This window comes from Rhinolophus hipposideros (assembly GCF_964194185.1).
Source record: "Rhinolophus hipposideros genome assembly, chromosome: X".
Taxonomy (NCBI): Eukaryota; Metazoa; Chordata; class Mammalia; order Chiroptera; family Rhinolophidae; genus Rhinolophus; species Rhinolophus hipposideros.
The window spans coordinates 124,109,018-124,122,929 of NC_138046.1; the positions used below are offsets into that span (position 1 = coordinate 124,109,018).

General features: G+C 45.7%; 1 protein-coding gene across 3 annotated transcripts in view; it reads right to left on the reverse strand.

The window, feature by feature from the left end:
• Window positions 1-13,912, reverse strand: part of STS (steroid sulfatase) — a 141,874-nt gene that overhangs the window by 27,128 nt on the left and 100,834 nt on the right. For all 3 annotated transcript variants that reach the window (XM_081041989.1, XM_081041990.1, XM_081041991.1), the window contains one exon: window positions 5,013-5,150. In XM_081041989.1, the coding sequence (XP_080898115.1) occupies window positions 5,013-5,150 (138 nt within the window). The remainder of the gene's footprint in view (window positions 1-5,012; window positions 5,151-13,912) is intronic.

The following is a 13,912-nucleotide window of genomic DNA, read 5'->3' on the forward strand; positions in this document are numbered from 1 at the left end:
AAGCTCCTCCAGGTACCTGTGGGGAGGAGGAGTGGGGAGAACAGACTGTAGAGACAAAAGAAGCAGCAGGGTGACCACCTAGAAACCACTGAGGAAATGAGATGGAGGTGATGGTGGCCTGGAAGGCGCGGTGATTGATGCAGATGAGAAAAGCAGATCAGGTGTACTCAGAACATTATAGGGCATGCTATCGGAATATGGGGGATAGGGCAGGTCAAAGAGAGATGCTTGTGGGGCCACAGAACCCCAGCTTGGAGAATGAAAGCACTGAGTGGACACTGGTGCAGCCCAATGGGTTGGGTTAGACAGGGAATGTGTGGGCTTGGGGAATACGATCTCCCATATGGATCTGTTGGATAACATGTGCCCACCAAGCATGCACTTCCCATGATACATGGGCAGCTAGATGGAGGCCTTTGGGGTCTAAGGAAGAGCCAGGGCTGGATATGGGGTTTACCAGCCCTCCAATGCCATGCGGTCAGGGGTTTGATGACGTCACATGGAGCAAGTATATAGATAAAGAAGGGGAGACACCCAGGAGAGAGCTCTGGAGGTCTCCAACTTTGAGAGGTAGGTCGGAGGATGAGGCAGCCATGAACTTGAAAAGAAGCTTCCATGAATTCCTTTGCACCTTATTCTACAAGGAGAGCCCTGAGGGCTTAAAACCCTGAGGCAGGCCCCGAGTGAGGCCACCTGCTCTTTCCACAAGAGAACGGCAATGGGTAGGACTTTGGTCCTGCCCGTATTCAACTGCCCTGACATCGGGGAGAATGAGGAGCCTTGTCCAGACGGCCCCTCCTCCTGCTCTAAATAACTACTACCTGCTCTGAGTGCAGTAGTAACTCAAACTGAGAGCCATAATCCCTGTTTCCTAGAGCTAGCTCAGGAGTACAAGGAAACCATGAATCCTGTTAGTGTAAAGCAGTGGTTCCTATTTCCGAGTCCCCATGTGGCGTTGTGGACATTTTCCATATTTCAACAGCCGCGATGGAATGTTGACACTGAACAGCTGCAAGTGGTCGCAGGCGAAAATAAAGGGTACGGGATGTGTTGTTGTTCTTATCTCGGTGAAAATCCTCACCACTCAGCTGGAGACACTGTCAAATTAACTAGCAGGTTCTCATGGAGACAATGATTTCCTAACCCTTAAGTGGAATACAGACTGTCGCCTGGTACACCGGTTCTTCGGTGGACACAATCATTCACAACATGGGCATAGTAGCAGGAAACTTATTTTAGAAGGTTCTCAGAGGTAAATATTTCAGGAGCGAGTACATGAAAGGTGTTGCCCAGGGAGCTAAAATCTGTCTAAGAGTTATATTCAAATTGACCTTACCTTTAATCCCCAATTCCCTTCAATGCAGAAGCCTTTTGACAAAGATAAAATTCACTCATAGCTAAACCTAAACAGGTAATAGTGCTGCAGACACATTTCCTCCAAGACAAAAAAAAAAGAAATAGTGAGAAACAAGTAAGAATCTCACTATTCCCACATGCCCATAACACTAAATTACTATTTTTTAAATACAGACGATAGCCATGATCTAATACTCAGACACTTTAAAGCAACAATCTGTTGAATTCTGAAGGATGATCTTATCTTAGCCATTCTATCAAATTAGAATTCAAAAATAAAACTCATTTAGTCAAACAGATTTGACTGGGGAATACAGTGGGGTCACCAATTTCAAAATGGGAAGACCTTGTTTAGGGGTCGGGGGAGTTTATGGAGAACAGAAATTGGTCTTGTTCAGAAAAGTATGCTCTTCTGATAAGGGAGTTTATAGGATGTGCAACATCTGTGTTTCTAGAAACCATGGGAGAGCATTTGAGAGTCTGGCTTTTGAAAACTAGGCATTTTGACGTTGAGAAGTCTTTGCTCACCGACCGTAGCTCGAAGGAAACTGGGTCTTCCTTTTCGGGCACTGGATTTTGAACAATGTTTCCCTGCAAACTTGATCACAACTCAGTTTGACAGAGGGTTGTTACTGTGCAATAGAGCTGTGGATGAGACACTGAGACAATTCAGGCACGGATGTATTTCTCGCACTCATGCAACAGCAAAACATTTCTAACACATCCAATATGCTTCTTAAACAAACCAACCCACAAACCAACAGAGCAGGAAGTCACTATTGGCATACTTTTAGGATTGTGTGATAAGCCCAGTTCCCAATCACCTGGCAGGACCCCTGACACTCTTTCTGACCCCGACGCTTCTGTCTCTGAAGAGTCAACCAAGAAAGCAAAACGCCAGTGCCATCTCCTCCTCTCACTCATCGGCCTTCCTCAGCCAGCGGTCGTCTGGTCACCTTCCCCTGAATGGAGGTGCCACGGAACTGTAACTTTCCTGAATAACTCATTACTTTGTAACCACCTCCACTACAGTGATTGATGGACGCATCTCATGGGCAGCCGCTAAGCTACTTCCAGACGTAAAAGGCCTTCCCTTCGGTGGGAGAATGAATGAATGGGTGAACTGGTGCGTGAAATGCAGCCTGAAACTCCATCTTTTAGAAACGCTGTAATCTATAAAAGAAAACAACTCTCTCCACACAGGCCATAACCTCATGGAAATCCGAGGGACACACCTGGCTTTAACGTACAGGAATGCAAGTATGGACTCTCCCTGCTCTAAAATAAGACCGGCAAGGCCGACCCTGTTCAGATGAAAGACACTGGGTTATTTATCTAACACATGTGGACTGTATCCTGCACTGGGGACACGACAGTGGGATGGAAAGAAAGGAAGAGACAATCAACATCCTACTGTACACTACAGTACCCAAGGAGCCACTGTAAAACAGCTGGATGTGCAGGTCTGACGCCTCAAACCTCTGGATGTGAAAACAGGACAAAGTCACCTCAGGACAGGGCCTTAGCACCCTGGTGTCCCAAAGAGCTGTTTGCAAAGATAACCAGAAAGCAGGTGTCATGGCTAATGGATGATGACTCTGGGCTGAAAATTATAAACACTGTTCAGCATCAGCGTGACTGTCACGTTATCTGTACCAATCGCAACGCTTCCTTCTGTGATGTCATTGTCCCCTCCCTTTGTCATAAACAGCCCTGGCCTTTGTCTCCTCATTGGAACACTGGGCTTCCACCTGAACCAGTGCTTCCCGAATAGCTATTCTCATGGATCTCAGATAAAGAAACGCTTGTCACCTCTCACTTTGAAAGGCCTTTTGATAGTTAAGTGAACATGATGTAGGCTGCCCAGACCAGCACTGAACAGAAATCGTTTTGTCATCGCTTCCAGGTACCTACAGGTGTAAGAGATGGTCTCCAGATGTGTACATGCAGCTATAAACAGAAGCATGAGGGCTTCACGGGCTGCGTGCTGCCATTGTGACAGACAGCACCCTGTCTGTCTCTGTCTCAGATGCAGTGTGACCCAGCGGCACTCAGCTCCTGGTAGTTTGCAGAACTAGCCACTTGCCGCTTCTCTTCCTTCCCGGAACTACTGAAGAGGGTGGGTGGTTGACAGGGAGGAAGGATGGAAGCACAAGAAAGCAGGCACACCCCGCTGCCATACCCCCCCAGCCTCGACTGCTTTAGGAACTTTTCCTGGGCCCCTTATCCTCATAAGGCTTTCCTTGCTCTATGTCTCACTTGAGTCTTGTGCAAATGAATGTTGAGACCCTTTACTAAACTGCAAGGGGTTCTCTTGGCTTCCCGCCAGCTCCCGCCCTGCCACCCAACCACCACTGGACTACGAGCTCCTACACAGTAAGGCCCTCATCTCCTGTTTATCTTTACCTCAGGCCCAGTGCTGCATACACAGCTCGCTCCGTATTTCTAAATCAATTAATGGATGACAGCGTTCCATTCATTATCCTTCCATACCTTTGGAGGTAACCTCTGATTTCCTGCATCCCTGGCCATCTGGGAAACCTCCGTATAAGAGAATAACGAAAAGGCACAGAAAGCACTTTGTCACTTCACGCTAGCAGCGTCCTGTGGTCACATGCTTCTCTACGTCTTGGGCATCTTCTACAAGCAATGGTTTAGCTGATGCTGTGTCAGAATAAAATATCAACTCCAATTGCTATTGTAGGTTGAGGCCGGCAGAAAAATGGCCTCCCAAAGATGTCCCTGCCCTCATCCCCCAGAAACGGTAAATACGTCACCTCCCGTGGCAAAAGGGCCTTTGCAGATGTGAATCAGTTAAGGGTCTTGAGATGGGAAAATGACCCTGGATTAACCGGGTGGGCCCATTATACAAACGTCCCTGATTTATGGTGGTTCGACGTACAAGTTTTCGACGTGCAAAACTAATACATATTTTCTGTACAAACCGGCTAAGCTATGATGTTAGGTAGGTTCAATGCATTTTTGACTTACGGTGTTTTCACATTATGATCGGTTTCCCCGGACATAATGCCATCGTTAAGTCAGGGAGCATCTGTAATCACAAGGGTCCTTAAAAGTGGGACGTGGAAGCAGAGGTCAGAAAGAGGGGGGTTTGAAGACACTGCTAACTGTAAAGATGGAAGAAGGGACCAGAAGCCAAGGAACAAAGGTGACCTCCAAAAGCTGGGAAACGCCAGGGAATGGATTCGCCCCTGGAGCTCGCCGAAGGATACAGCCCTGCTCTCATCTTGATTTCAGACCAGCAAGACCCATTTCAGACTTCTCGCCTCCAGAACAATAAGTTAATAAATCTGTGCTGCTTCCAGCCTGGAAGCGTCTGTTCATGTGTTACACAGCAGCCATAGGTCACGGGTACATGGCTAGTAGAGGGGATTCTTGTTTTAATCAGCTACCCAACATGGGGCTGTATTTACGTTTAGGGGGAAAGGCCCTCCTTCTCATGTTTTGACATAGAATGTGTGCTTGTAAGTGCTGTGGGGACCATACCGGAAATGGCCCCTCTCGCCATCTCAGTTGTCAATGGCTATGACACGAGGAAGCCCTGCATGTTGGAAAGTGGCAGGAAAACAAGGGCAAAGCTCGAAGGTGAAGGAACAGGAGACGCACAGGAGGCCAGAGCCTATTCACACCATCACCTTTGTAGATCCCATTGCTTCCTCCATGAACTTCTCCTCTGCTGCTCACTTCTTCCACGTGGGCTCCTTGGTCGGAAGTGAAGTAGATGAGGGTGTCATTTGCCAGGTTTAACTCCTCAAGCACGTTCATGATCTGCCCTGAAGGAGAGAAAACACTCCATTGTAAACCAGTCACATATTTCCACAAGAAAGGGAGATGATTTGCCCTCAAGGACTTGTCCGCGCATTTCTTCAGGGGGGAGGGAGACAAATGACCTTGGACACTGGACCTCCCCCTTGCCGATCCCAACAGAGGGTGTGACGTCATGAGGACCATCTGTGGCAGGGAGCTTGGCCATGACTGCAGCGGGGATTCAGTCCCTGAATCGAGTGACATCTACAAGCACCACGTGGACCACTAGCCATCACGGAGTGATTCTGCAGGGAGACCCGATAAAGGATTCTACGCGAGTCAGGCTCATGCATCACGCGCTACTCGGAGGAAATTGCCAGGAGACACAGGCCAGAGGGTGGCAATCACCAAACTGTGGCATGGTCCTGGGGTTATAAAGAGGCCCACTAGTTGTCCTTCTTGACTGGAAAAAAACCAAACCACCAATGTCGCTCTTGTTCGGACACATCTGTCTACAGATATTTTGTAACGAATGAACACTTTTGAATAACAACAGTAGACACCCATGTCTAAACTTACCCACCATGAGTATCAGTATGCCCCTGACTCTCCTTTTTTTTGTCTTCACTTTCCTTCCCCAAAACTCACACCGTATATATACTACCCATAATAACACTTCAAACTAATAACAGTACTGACACCAATAGGAATAACTGCTACCATTTACTGAGCACGCTTTCTGTGCTTAGGACGTTATCACATGTTCTCTCATTTCAACCACACTGAACCCTGTGAGTAAAGAGTTCTTTGTTTTTGTTTTTTTTCATCCATTTTACAGATGATAGAACAATACTCTAAAAAGATGTGTGACCTGTTGAACGTCATGCAGCTCAGAAGTGGGAGAGCCAGAAAGTAAGAGTGAAATCTGATTCCAAAATCAAGGCTCTCGAACCCGGTGTTGTCACAGGGAGGGACTCGACAAGAATAGCAGAGGAGTAAAAAAGTACATCAAGGGGAAAAAAAATAGAGACGCATGCTAAGACGCCCGTGGATGAAACGACATGATTGCTGCTGGCTCCCTCCCATTCATCCAGGAAGAAGGGAAGTGAATCAGGGTCTAGATTTAAAAAGGGTAGATAAAGGGCATGTGTGAGCTTATGTACTTTTCTGTCTACTTCTATGCATGCCTAAAATTTTCCATGAGGGAAAACAGGAGCCACATGAAGACTAAAGAAAGAGGTAAATGTGGACTCTCTGATTAGAAACCGGTCACCAGCTCTCACACTAGAAGAAAATGATGGTCAAACTAGAGGTAGACAATTTCTAATTTCCACACAGATCTATATACTCATGCTGCTGGTTTAATTTAATAAGTTAAGAATTGAATAATTTAAGAAGTTAACGCACACACAGTTACCCTGATGGGTGTCGTAGAGTCTGACTCCATTTGCTGCTGTGTGACGACTAAGAGCTTGGAAGCCTTACCTCTCCCCCCTTCTACTTGTACCCAACCAGCTAACAAGAAAGCCTGGTGTTCAGTCCTTCTGCGTCCCTGGAGATTCAAACTGTGCAAGCCCCTGCCTACATGCCACGTCCTGCACCCACTCTCCAGCTTTGCCCACCAAGAAAATAGTCTCTTTTGCCATCTCTCTTAAGCCATTTTCAGACCAGCCTGGGAGTGACACTGCTCTCCCCAGGAAGCCTCGTTAGTGAGTCATAAACCTTTTCATACCCACGTGGTGTGGGTGTGGCATTATGATTCCCAACACGGGACCCAAATTTTGGCCTGGGTTCCATCTCATCACTGTAGGACAAGCACAACAATTGGAATTCTACGAGGACACACTGCATCCTTTGCAGCAGAAATAGTAACTGACTATGGGTACATCCCATCCAGCAGGTAGGTCAGACCTCAGTGCAGACAGGCCCTGTACCCCAGGGTTACACCGTCACCTGCTTGGCCCAGCAAAGGGGACAAAGGTTGCAGAGCCACTCTGCACGGAGGTGATCGAGTAGATTTCTGTCGCAAAAGCAAGACCAAGTCATTTGTGACAGGTCACATTTTTGTTCTGTCGTTGCTAATGCTGAGGAGTGAAGTACATTCCATCTTTCTCAATTTGCCAACTCATATAATAAACATGCCAAGAAGACACATCGTATATATACAGTCACACTGAGAACCAAGGAGTAAGAGGCACAGGGCCCATTTTAGGGATTTGTTTCCTGTGATAAGTCAGTAGCAGGCAGACACTTATTGTGGTGGCATTGGCACAGCTAAGGAAACCTTACCTATGCAGTTGGGCTTTGAGTGATCTGGCTCTGATTTAAGCCTTGTCACACGGAAAATGGTAATTAGTTTAATGAGCTGAAATAGGAAGAAGCAATAAGGCGATAGGACCCTCCTTATACTTTGAAGGAAAAGTGCCCGTTTGGGCTCATATAACAATTTTTCTAAGTAAAAAAATCATACAGACGAGGTAGGTAGCAGGGCATGGATAGTTTTACTTCCCTGGGTTGTGATTAATATTTTGCAAAAGGGCATGCAACAATGCACCTCCATTTCCAACGAAATGCACATTTCCTATATTTATAAGTATCTTCGCATGAAGAACATCCTGTGAAGACACGGCATTTTTCAAAAATGTGGCTTCTGCGATAATGTCTATGGACATAAAAAGATGCCCACAGGTATTTATGGCAGGTTTACTGATAAGTGCCAAACCCCTGGAAGCCAACAAGATGTCCTTCAGTACACGATGGATACATAAACTATGGTCCATCCAGATAATAGAATATTGGTCAGTGCTAAAAAGAAATGAGCTATCAAGTCATGAATGGACACAGAGGAATGTGAAATGCAAATTACCTGGTGAAAGAAGCCAGTCTGAAAAGGCTCAATACTGGGTGATCCCTCTGGAAATTCTGGAAAAGGCAAACTATGGTGACACTGAAAGATGAGTGGTTGCCAGGGGTGAGCGGGTAAGGAGGGATACCGGGCCGAGCGCAGAGGATTTTGGGTGCAGTGAAACTAGTCTGTGTGACACTGTCACGATGGGTACCTGTCATTGCACATTTGTCTAAAGTCACAGAAGGCACAATTCAAACAGTGGACCTTAATACAAAGTATAGATTTTAGTTGCTAGTCATGTATCAATATGGGCTCATCAGTTGATGTCATAAGGGAAATGGTATGTGGAAGAAAGGTAACACAGGAACAAAGTCTGCGCTCTACTCAAGCTTTCTGTAAACCTAAAACTGCTAAAAAAATAGCCTACTAATTAAAAAAAAAACACTGTCTTTCAAATGCAATGCTGACTCCATACTTCCTCATCCACGCATTCAACATGCATTTAGGAAGCACTTACTAACCGCGGGCTGTGAGGTAATAGCAGGGACATGACACAGAATCGGGGACAGTGTTCTCCTCCAAAGCCTCCTGGTGACCTGTTACTTGTGTTCAAGCTGGCTGCATTAAGCACACACATTCCTTCTACTAAACCACATACTGCATCCTCCTTTCCCATCTTAACCCTCCTTCCGGGAAATTTCCCCTACCTCCCTGTATTTCCATGATAACACCTGCACCGTATCCCCATCCCCTTATCTTATTCACTGCCTAGAGTGTTAACTTTAACTGTCATGCTCATCAAAAGCGTCACATACAGCCAGGCTGGGATTAATACAAGGGAACCTAGCTGAGGCCATTGTACAAATGGTGGACTATTTGGTTCAATCTGTGTGGAGATTGCCGGGTTTCTGATTTCCATTTAGTCCTATTCCCCCCTCAAACACACACTGTGAAACCCATACAGTTGAGATCTTAAGCCAGACTCTCACTTGTAAAGCCCCGAGCCCATTAACCATTTCATTTTTCATAAGATTGATCCTACAGAGGTCTAATACATTTCTCTCCTCAAAATTCCGAACAGGAATCTCCCATGGGAACAAATGCCGCTGTATTATTCTCGCTTTCAGAGCCACGCATTGCAAGTCAGAGGTCCACAAATATTACTTTTCAGTAAGGCTCTCAAGGTCTAATGACAGCAATTTATATAGGATGATAGTTTTGAATTACCGATGGTGGGCTGCAGGATAACTTGTAAATGAAATGCTTTATTTCCAAAGCGTGCTCATATTGTTCCCCGAATGAAACAAACACAGAAAATAAGCCATTTCAAGAGCAATTTGTTATTTAACTGGACACAACAAGAGGCAGCTTATCAGAAAATGAGAGCTTCCTGACCAGACTTTTGTAATCCTGAAGAAGAACACTTGAAAATGGCAAAATCTGGCTTGTTGGTCCTGCAGGTGTGGGTGTGGGTTGCAGAGGAAGCCTAAATTCTAGACAGTGCCTTCATTCCAGGTGGTCGTTCTACAAGCAAGTGTGAAGCCACTGCTGAGAGCCAGGGCTGGATACGCTCCACCAGGGCAGATAAGGGCTTTGCCAGAGGGGGTGCTATCACATAGAACGAAGAGCTCACACTCTGGCTTCCAGCTCCTGACACGAGCAGCCCTGGTCGGACTCCTGGGTCCTCAGAACTCACCTCTATGTTGGAGCTGGTAACCTACAGTAGTAGAGGGGTGTCTGGAGAAGTGTAGGACGGGAATAACGCCCAGCACACTTAGCCCGGACTTGTCACACAGTGAATGCTCAGTGTACCTTGCATGTCAACTGTAACTGAAAGATGATATATATTGTATAATATTGTATGTCAGCTGTAACTGAAAGATGAAAATAAATTTAACAAATCATCTTGCCTTGTTGAAGCTTATCATTTCAGCTGATTTGGCTCTCTCTTCTACAAGATAGACAAAATATTGGAGTGAAATTCTGCGACGTAAAGACCCTTTTTTTATAGGCATTGGACTCATTAAGGAAAAAAAAAATCTTCAACCACCCACCATGAATAATTAAGAAAGAATTTCCACCTACTCAACGTACCTCCACGGAACTCAGGAAATCCTCAAAAGGTCCCTTAAAACTATGTTAGTAAGTCCTTCCTCTGACCAACAGGTTAACACTGGAACTCAAAGATTCCTGCTGAGCACAGAACTTTAAGATAAATGAGATTATCTCACGTAGCACCTGGTAGGGACTCTCTCTCCATCAAGCTGGAAAATGCTAGGCATTGTTCCAGGAAGTCCGCTTTCAACTAAATTCTGATATTCTCCTGAATCAGTTACTGAGTGGTGTAGGGAAATTCCACTGTCAGTGGCCCGCGAAAGGCAATTCTTTGTTAGCTTAGGGACAATTAGAAGCATAACCAACACCCCATTTGCCCAGACATATCTGTCAGTGTACCTGGAGACAGTCAGTGGGAAGCCAGATTTGGTGACATGAATCACCCCTATGATCGGGCTGAAGATGACCATTGCGGAACAAACTGGAACCCAGGAGATATACTCCTGGATGTCAGCACTAAACAGTAGCATGAGGAACTTCCCCTTTCCTTTGTTCTGCCTCTTCGTGTGTACCTATAAAGTGTCCTGACCATTCTAGGCACGGGGAAGGTGGCCTTTGTGACAGCAGTCTACCGTCTTCCCGGAATGCCGGCATCTTGAATAGACCTCCTTTTCTTACCACCAACCCTTGTCCCTCGATCACTGGCTCACGAGTGGCAAGCAGCCAAACCTCAGTTCGGTAAGAGATGGTGTGAGGAGCTAAGGGACTGGGGGCGAGAGGGTGACCTCTGCTTCATATGGCATTTCCACATGCTGAGTGACGACAGAGGCTGGCTTTCATCACCACTAATGACAGACTGAGGTCAGGAAAGGAAACTTTGTCACAATGTACATGCACGTGTGCCTGCCAGAAACTAACGGTCGAGGAGCCATGGAACGACCTTCTTTGACGTTCTTTCATACAGAGATAAATCGTCCCCTGACAGCCATGGGTACTCACATCCACACACCCCACGCCAGCTCTAATCTGCTTCCTATGCTACCCCACGCATCACTTCCATTAAATCAGGGTTCCTTTATTATTTCGCTCGCTTCCACATTGCCTGTGTTAACATAAAAATTTCACTCAAAACACGTTTAGAAGACAACCCTAATTATTTTCCGAATAGTGACAGGAACGTAAGCCAATGGGATATTAGGGAACTGATGAGGCTACGTGATGCCTTAATTTATGCGATTTTTTTTTTCGTTCTCCTGGTTGAACAATAATCAAGACATTGCATTTAGAATATAGGTTCCCTAGTGCATTCATATTATATATACCAGCGCTTCTCAAATTCTAACAGGCTTATTTATCATCTGGAGACCATGCTAAAATGAAGATTCTCGTTCACTAAATCTGAGCGAGTGAGGTCTGAGACCCCGAATTTTTGAAAAGTTCCTAGATGATGTGTAAGGATCATACTTTTAGAAGGTTACGTGTGAGTAAATGTTGAATAAAGACATAACAAAAAGAGAGGGTTGGCATGTTACAGATTTCAGGAACTACACTGATAACGAGGTTTAGCTAGACTTTCAGACAATCCAATGCATTCACTTTTACCCCCAGTAAATACACACGTAATTAGAATGCGTAGGCTGGTTAACAAGCGGAAAACTGTCTGACTGAAATGCTGTCATTCTGGAGATGACCCTTTCTTCACTTTCCGGATGTTTCCTTGTTCATTAGGTCCTGTCAGAGTGCCTATTGTTTCTGGGAAATTCATTCTTATTGTGGGGAGGTTGTACCTGATTATTATAAAAATGTTGTGATGTCCTCCATTAAACCCATCGCTGCCCTAATCACAGCATCGTGACGTGCGATTTCTCTCCCTGTACCAGCATCTGCTCCCTCTATCTGCGATGCTCTCTAGTCCCCACCCAGCCATGTTCTTGGAGTGACAAGAACCTGCTCTTTCTCCAGCCTGTCACATTTCCTGGAAATAACTTGAAGAACTCCAACTAGCTCTCATTTTCACAGAGCTCCCCACTGCTTTCCTGTGTGAACGACATTAACACACCCAGGAGAACACCATCGTCATGTCTGTTCAATGGAATTGCGCATGTGTGTCTGGCAGACGACAAGTGGACACACCTGTGAGTCCGAGGAAGGCACTGTGGGTCAGTTCCTGCTGTCACTGAGGCCCGAGGGTCATAAATAACACAACGGGACAGTTGACCTGAGGAGCAGGCAATCGGTCTGGCGGGAAATAGTTTAAAGGGCAGCCCTTGGAGTCAACACACAGCTTCCCCACTCTGGATGCAGCTATGCCAGTGGGTTTCCTGCATTTGATGGTCTTGTGGAAAATAAGGCTCGGGGATTCCGCTGACACAGCTGGTCTCTGGGATGGCCACCAGCTGAAACTGCCAGGGGAGATTATCCAGGCTTTGTCACAGAGAATAATAAGGTTGCCCACATGCCCGAGGGCCACGTCTGGGATGGAAGCCTATGCAATGCTCCAGAAACAGACCAGCTAGAACGTCTTCAGAAACATATGGTTGGAAGCACTGACATTCCCCTTCCTGCCTGAGCTGGGCTGTGCGTAGAGAATCGATAGGAGATGACAGAAATGATCAAGGAAACGAAACCCTTCAGAGTCCTCTTAACCCTTCAGAGTATGCCATCTATACTCATTTTTATTTTAGGACTAGATTTCTTCTGTGCCAGAGTTTGCTGTCTATAAAGCTGGAGACACAGCACTGAAAATGATGTGTCCTTCCGCCACCACCCTGGCACGTTAATCACAGATACCAGTCCTTCTCACCCCTCAAATTATACCTGGACATGCTGACAAACACGTCACCACGCTTCTCTCTTAGGATTGCTCCTGATCAGTGTGGCTTTCAGTTTGCCTGTCTGCAGCTCCCATGCGAAACCCACCCACTCGGGGTGACATGCTGACTTTACTGGCAGACCTCAAGCTCTTAGAAGCAGTTTAGCTCTTCCTCCGAGGTCTTTAATATCAAGGTGACGGCAGATGGGCTCTTCTGGAGAGCGTGAGACCCACAGGGGACATCTCAAATATATGATGAAATCGTAATCACAACATTAAAACAAACAAACAAAAAACACCGGAATGGTGCAACTATGTGTTAACTCTTCCATCACAGACATTTTTCTCATCCACAATTTTTCTATTTGGCTCAGTGGGGGCATATGGGAAAAGAAAGACAACAACAACAATAATAATAATAGTAGTTAGCATTTGTTGAGCTCTTCTTGTATGTCAGGTACTGGGCCAACTTTTCTAGACACATGCCTTTGTTTCAATCTGAGTGATTCAATTAATTCAAACAGGGGGAATATATCTACGCAAGGGGACTGCTGCATTCCAGTTTTTGACGAGCCCTTATGGGGTCCGGGCATTCAGATCCATGCCTGAACCCCAATTTTGGCCTCACCTTTCAAACACATACACTGTTGGTACTCAGTGGAATAGTATGTAAACACTGCTTTCACCAATCTCCCAAATCCTAATGCATATTTTCTTTCTATGCCTTCAAATATTGAACCAGCAGATTAAATGTGCGCATTCTGAGCTGCTGACAGTGGCAGATGTTTATCCAAAGCACTGCTGTCAGACTCGTAGCTACATGTTCCTGTTCTCCACACCCAGTATTTCATTTTCTTTCTTTAAAAAAAAAATGTTTTTTTTTGTTTTTTTTTTCAAGACAGACATCTTTATTGTATATGACGCAACATCAAGGACATAGGATGTGATAGACTCATGCAATCCAGGAGCTGCAAGAAAACTAGTATGGGTCCTTGGTCCTAACAGGCTTGTCTCACAGAGAACACGCAATGGGACGCAAGCTGGGCGCTCTATCATCTCAGTTATCTCAACAG